This window comes from Rosa rugosa, chromosome 4 (assembly GCF_958449725.1).
Source record: "Rosa rugosa chromosome 4, drRosRugo1.1, whole genome shotgun sequence".
Lineage (NCBI taxonomy): Eukaryota > Viridiplantae > Streptophyta > Magnoliopsida > Rosales > Rosaceae > Rosa > Rosa rugosa.
Genome location: NC_084823.1, coordinates 51,512,172 through 51,518,565, shown reverse-complemented (window position 1 = coordinate 51,518,565; position 6,394 = coordinate 51,512,172). Strand labels below are relative to the sequence as shown.

The window sequence follows — 6,394 nt, the reverse complement described above, 5'->3', positions numbered from 1 at the left end:
CCCAATATATGTCGTGTGGCCAACTTTAATGTCGTTTTCTCCCACGAGTTAGCATAGTTCCATGTAAACATACATATGACCATTGATGAGCTTCACGTGATCACTCATCACCCTTTGCAATTCCTAATAATAGTGGGATACTTCCCTCCTCTTCATTTCTTGCACGTACACTTTTTTGTATTATATGTCGACAGTATTATGCTCTATGCAAATCCCTACCATCATTAGGTAGAGACATTCATAGCCCTTCAACCGCCCATTTGAGTTTAAATTACAGATGCGCTGAGATTGGAGAAACCCTAATAATTTAATCTGGGTTTGGATTGTTTAGCAATTTAATGCAACCCAGATCAGCTACAACTTTGCTTTGTGTGTTTGATTTAGTGACATCGAAGGGTGTAAAGAGAAATATAAAATATACCACCAACAGTGTTCCTACTTTGCCCAGAGGGCCAACGGCTTAGGTTAAGTTGAATAATAAACACTGACACCTTTGTCAGTGCTTTCAGAACTTGGTTGGATTCTCAGGAACCTAAAAAGGTACATACAAATTAATTTTGAATAGACTAAAATTACATTACTTAAACAAAGATGGTGAGGAGCAATTTGAGGCTGGTCAGTCTCTTCTCTTCTGTGGAGGCCGCAAATGTCGTTTTGTAGACAAAATCCCCACTTAAGAGAGTCCCTTAATTACTCTCGCTCTCTATTTTTAGGTCCAAACAAATTGGGGTACACCCTCAAATGCCTTAAAACTAAACCCCCAATAACAAACTGAACCTCTCTGCACAAAACTCCATCATCATCATCTTCTTCTTCTCCCTTGCCTCCTTTTCACACCAAGAAAACAAAAACAAAAAAGAGAAAGAAATGCATAGTTGTTGCAAATACACACCACTTTTAACCAATCACCACTTTCCCAGTTCCTGTAATCGCGGAGGACCCTTTTAACCTTCATTCTAATTCCAATTATTTATTATTAACTTTATTATTTATCATTAGCCTTTTAGATCTTCCCCCACTCTTTGATTATTATTTCTAATAGACGGAAACAAATGTTACTTAGAGGCTGTATGTGAGGTACTACTGTACTGGGGGAGAAGTAGTCAGACAGATATTCACAGCCTTGGTTGAGATTTTCCTCTCTCAGGTAAATAATAAATAGGTTCTGCCTTTTTGGGTTTCTTTGTTTATAGAAATATATATACAACTAGTACTACTACTGTGGTCTTTGGATAATACCCATTTCCAGTGGCTTCTGGTCTCTGCTGTTATGCACGTTTTCTGTGGGTTTCCTTGAGAATCCATTGATTGGGAGTTGGGGGTCTTCTTGTGGTTTCATGACAAGAAACTTTTGGGGGTCAGAAAACAAGCAAAGAATAATAGAAAACAGAGAAAGTGTAGAAGCTTCAGAGACTACAGAGGAGGAGGGTCTCCGAAGTTTGTGATTTTGTTTTTAGATTCAGCTTCTGTTTCTGGCAATTAGGTACATTAATGATTGCTGTACTTTGCTTCCTCCTTTGGTTTTCTTGAATTTTTTTTTGTTAGTTTTGCTTATTGGGATCTTGTAGCTTTGCCTTTTGAGTGTTTGGATCTCTGTGAAAGTTGTATATTTTCTTTTGTGTTCTTGATTTGAAACAAAATAGGAAGATTCATTGATGTGGGGATGGATGAAGGTAGGTAAAGACTGGATCTTTAAGTTTTTGTTTGATAGTTAAGAGTGTGATCTTGATGTTTCGCAAAAGATATATGGTGGGGTGAGGTTGGTCAAGATTATATGTGGGGTTGGTTTTACAATTTTTGAATAAAGCTTGAAACTTTGACATTGTTGATTGGTGATGGCTATAGGGTGTTGTTGTTGATGTTTTGTAATTTGAATTGAAACTTCTGCAGAGACCAAAATGGCTAGGGACTATGGTGGTGGATCACCAAAGCACCACCAGGTTGAATCCAAGAAGAAGAGGCTGACTATGATCTTTGGGGTTAGTGCACTTTGCATAGTATGTTACTGCTTAGGAGCTTGGCAAACCACTTCTGCTCCCGTCAGTCGGTCTGAACTCTACAACAGGGTTGGTTGCGATGAAGTTTCTAGCCAAATGAAGACCTCCAATGCCTCATCGGAGTCTGTTGCACCTCACTTGGATTTCGAAAGCCATCACCAAGTGGATATCAACAAATCCGAGGCAGTCCAGAAGTTCCCACCGTGTGCCATGACGTACAGTGAGTACACTCCTTGCCAGGATCCGAACAGGGGGAGAAAATTCGACAGGAAAATGTTGAAGTACAGAGAGCGGCATTGCCCCACTAAAGAAGAACAACTTCTTTGCTTGATACCGGCTCCACCAAAGTACAAGACTCCTTTTATGTGGCCTCAGAGCCGGGATTTCGCCTGGTATGACAACATTCCGCATAGGGAGCTTAGCATTGAGAAAGCTGTTCAGAATTGGATTCAAGTTGAGGGTGACCGGTTTAGATTCCCTGGTGGAGGTACCATGTTTCCAAAAGGAGCTGATGCTTATATAGATGACATTAATGCGCTCATTCCTCTTACTAAGGGTCAAATCAGAACTGCAATTGACACAGGCTGTGGTGTAAGTAACGTATCAAACTTAGAATTCACTACTCGTTTGTATAATGTGAATGCTAATGAACTTTTATTGTTGGTTTATTAAGGTTGCAAGTTGGGGTGCTTACTTGTTGAAGAGGAATATCTTGACAATGTCTTTTGCTCCAAGAGATACGCATGCAGCACAGGTCCAGTTCGCATTGGAGAGAGGAGTTCCTGCTATGATTGGTGTCATGGGTTCAAAAAGGCTTCCCTACCCGGCCAGGGCTTTCGATATGGCTCACTGTTCCCGCTGCTTGATACCGTGGCAGAATAATGGTAAGCATGTAACTCTTCCATAAACTAAACAGTTTAAATTATGGGATTGAATACTTCGACACTGATATACTCATCAAATGTAGGTCACTTTGACAGTGACTTGCATGTAAGAATTTAGGGTGATCCAAAAGCACGACCATGCTTAGTGTACTGGTTGCAAATTGGTTGAGCGACATGCTAAGAGTGTGTGTGTGTGTGTACACGGAATGAACATCTCACCTAACAGCTTCGATATAGAGAAACTAATCCTTCAGCTTAAAATGTACAATTCGCCGAAAAGAGTAAAGTTGACCACTAATTTCTCAGTTCTCACATGATAGGTTACTTAATACATGTGGATTTTCTTGTGACTTTGAGCAGATGGTCTGTATCTAATTGAAGTGGACAGAGTTCTAAGGCCGGGCGCTTACTGGATTCTTTCCGGGCCCCCTATTAACTGGAAAAAACACTGGAGAGGATGGGAGAGAACCCAAGAAGACTTGAAACAAGAGCAAGATGCTATTGAGGCTGTTGCGAAGAGCTTGTGCTGGAAGAAGGTGATTCAGAAGAATGATCTTGCTATCTGGCAAAAGCCTCTCAATCACATTGAATGCATCAGAAGCAGGAATGTTGTTAAGACACCGCATCTATGCAAATCAGACAATCCAGATATGGCTTGGTACTACTACTCCCCGAGCTTCATTCATGATATTTTATTGATTTGATTTGGTATAAAAAAAATATAAAATAAAATAAAATGATCCTGTTGTTGACTCTGTTGTGCTTAAAAGGGACAGAAATATGGAAACTTGCATTACACCTCTACCAGAGGCAAACAATCCGAATGACGTTGCTGGTGGGGCATTGGAGAAGTGGCCTGAGCGTGCATTTGCCATCCCACCTAGAATCAGCAGTGGTTCAATACCAGGAATCACCCCGGAGAAACTTAAAGAGGATAATGATCTGTGGAAGCAGAGGATGGAACGTTACAAGCGGATTATACCAATTTCCAAAGGAAGGTATAGGAATGTGATGGACATGAATGCTTACCTCGGTGGATTTGCTGCTGCAGCGTCGAAATATCCAGTCTGGGTTATGAACACAGTTCCTGCCAATACAAACCAGGACACTCTTGGTGTGATTTATGAAAGGGGTTTCATTGGTGCCTACCAGGATTGGTGTGAAGCATTTTCGACATACCCCAGAACTTATGATCTCATCCATGCTGGCGGTGTCTTCAGTATATATCAGGACAGGTAAAACTTGCTAGATCACAATTTACCTCAATGCTTTTGGTATTGTAATTCCTAATTTCATGGTCTAATATGCTTTGTATTACAATTACTGAAGGTGTGACATCACATACATATTGCTGGAAATGGATAGAATTCTGAGGCCAGAAGGAACCGTTATATTTAGGGATACTGTGGAGATACTTACGAAGATAAAGGCCATTACAGATGGGATGAGGTGGAAGAGTCAAATTATGGATCATGAGAGTGGACCTTTTAATCCAGAGAAAATTCTAGTTGCTGTCAAAACCTACTGGACTGGTGAAGCTAATAAGCAAAGCTAGTAGAGTTGTAGTAGTGTACTCTTTTTCCTTATGCTTGCAACCCTCTTTTTGTATCTGTTTCTTTTTTGTTCCATATCATCACCATGTTATTATCCTCTGGGAATTTGTAATCGAATATTAAACATCTAATTGAGAAAAGGGATAGTTTTGCTCATTCATTGTGCATTATACTTCTCTGGGTAGGTCATACTACTTCTACTTCCAAAGAACAGGTATTGTATATTATTGACTTAATGGTGTCAAGATTTGACAAGGCTGGATGAAACCAAACAATAGAAACATGACGCAATAAATAACCAAGTGTACTATTCATATTCATATTGAACTTGAAATCATACACCGATTAATAATTCAATAAAGCAAATATAAATTTAACTGATGAATCTTAAGTAAACTCTTTGATTGTGAAATCTTGAGCATTTTCTCTCGATCTTTCATTTCATAATCTTATTATTGATAAAGTATTGATTTTTAAGACTTATAAGTGATGGTATTGGAAAATGTTGATCTTTTTTTTATTTTTAATGATCTCCAAAAGTTGAAAACCGGGAAAATCATATATATAAATCCATTGAGATTTTTGATGTCCATCAAATGGAGCGTATTCTAAAATCATGCATAATGCAATATAAATTGTGAAATTATGACATTGGAAAAATTTTAAGAAATAAGGATCTTGACATGGTTTACATTTACGAAGTGTCATAAAGACACTTGTGGCATGTTTTGTGGCATGTCAAAACATGCAAAACATTATCAACACATTTTTTCCTCAAAATTTCTCTGTCATGATCTCACTACTAGTAAAAGGATGGAGATTTTCCAAACCTTATCCAGGACATTTTTATCAAGTAATGGGCTGTAAGGGACAAGTCCCGACTAGGGTACAGTTGGAGAAGTTGGGAAGTAAGGGATAGGTCCCAAATAAGGTATTGTTGGGGAGTTGGGGAGTTGGGAAGAGGGTTGGACAGACATGCACTACAGTAGTACTACTACTGGGGAGGCTCAACGCCTCAACTAAACAGATGCCGACTCAAAGTCCGGTCAAATTTAGGTTCAAACGACGGCAAAAGACCCACTGAGTGCAGAAAACCCAGAGTGAACCGGTATCCAGGATTTACTAGTACTATGGTCACCTTGTGACCTACTTTAGGGCAGCCAAAACTCGACAAAACGTAATAAGAGTCAGATTGGATAGAACTGGTGCAAGACTGCAAAGGCAGCCTTGATTGGGTTATATTGGCCCCGATTCTTTTTTCTGTTTTGTGGTCTTAAAAATACTTCGATTGAAAGCTCAAAACGAAAAGTGAAGAAATACAGCAGCAAATAAGGCAAAGCCAAGAAGAAACAAAACTTCTATAGTACTTCAGAATAGTAAAACTCGGGAACCGAGAAAGGAATACAACCAGAAACCTTGAGCAGTAGATAGCAGATCCCCAGAACATAAAGTGTGTCACTGTCAAGTCAGTTGACACTCGCTAGGAGTTAGAAATTCAACTGTCCCAGACCCAAACCCAAACCCATGGACAACCAAGATTAATGAACGATACTGACCAACATCAACCCCAGCAATTGATTTAGTGGGTAGAAATCTATCAATTTCAGGTAGCAGCTGTAATGATTCTGTATTATCATTCAAGCCATAACATTAATTAACATGCTCTAAATTTAGTAATTTCTACGTGCTAGAATCAGGACTCAGGGGTGAAAAAACCAAAGTGGGACCAAAGTTGTTTTCAACACTTGTGCTTCCCTATGTCCTGCTTGTTCATTATTACACGTTCTTGTCACAATTCTTTTTCTTTTTCAATATCCAGTTTGTGTGTGTGTGTGTGTGAGAGAGAGAGATATATAGTTTGTTGGTTAGGGGAAATGATCATTTATCTAATTTTGGAGTTAATTAATCTCACTCAAACACTTTAAAAGATTGCTCACTTACCCAAATATTTACTCTAAGG

General features: G+C 39.1%; 1 protein-coding gene across 2 annotated transcripts; it reads left to right on the top strand.

Annotated features, from left to right (window-relative positions):
• The first annotated feature begins 737 nt into the window (after window positions 1-737).
• On the top strand, window positions 738-4,590 carry LOC133742028 (probable methyltransferase PMT18). Of its 2 annotated transcripts, none has more exons than XM_062169723.1 (6): window positions 738-1,147; window positions 1,891-2,588; window positions 2,671-2,881; window positions 3,242-3,539; window positions 3,652-4,116; window positions 4,211-4,590. In XM_062169723.1, the coding sequence occupies exons 2-6, from the start codon at window positions 1,899-1,901 to the stop codon at window positions 4,434-4,436; spliced, it is 1,890 nt and encodes a 629-aa protein (XP_062025707.1). In that variant the 5' UTR covers window positions 738-1,147; window positions 1,891-1,898; the 3' UTR covers window positions 4,437-4,590. The 2 variants fall into 2 exon arrangements, with proteins under 2 accessions (XP_062025707.1, XP_062025706.1); XM_062169722.1 differs by lacking the exon at window positions 738-1,147 and adding an exon at window positions 1,208-1,483.
• Window positions 4,591-6,394: the final 1,804 nt, after the last annotated feature.

Bases quoted from the DNA above. Each gene is read 5' to 3' on its own strand.
- LOC133742028 (XM_062169723.1), top strand. From the start codon at position 1,899: ATGGCTAGGGACTATGGTGGTGGATCACCAAAGCACCACCAGGTTGAA. The intron at 2,589-2,670 runs GTAAGTAACGTA...TGGTTTATTAAG, and splicing joins CAATTGACACAGGCTGTGGT to GTTGCAAGTTGGGGTGCTTA. The intron at 3,540-3,651 runs GTACTACTACTC...TGTGCTTAAAAG, and splicing joins GACAATCCAGATATGGCTTG to GGACAGAAATATGGAAACTT.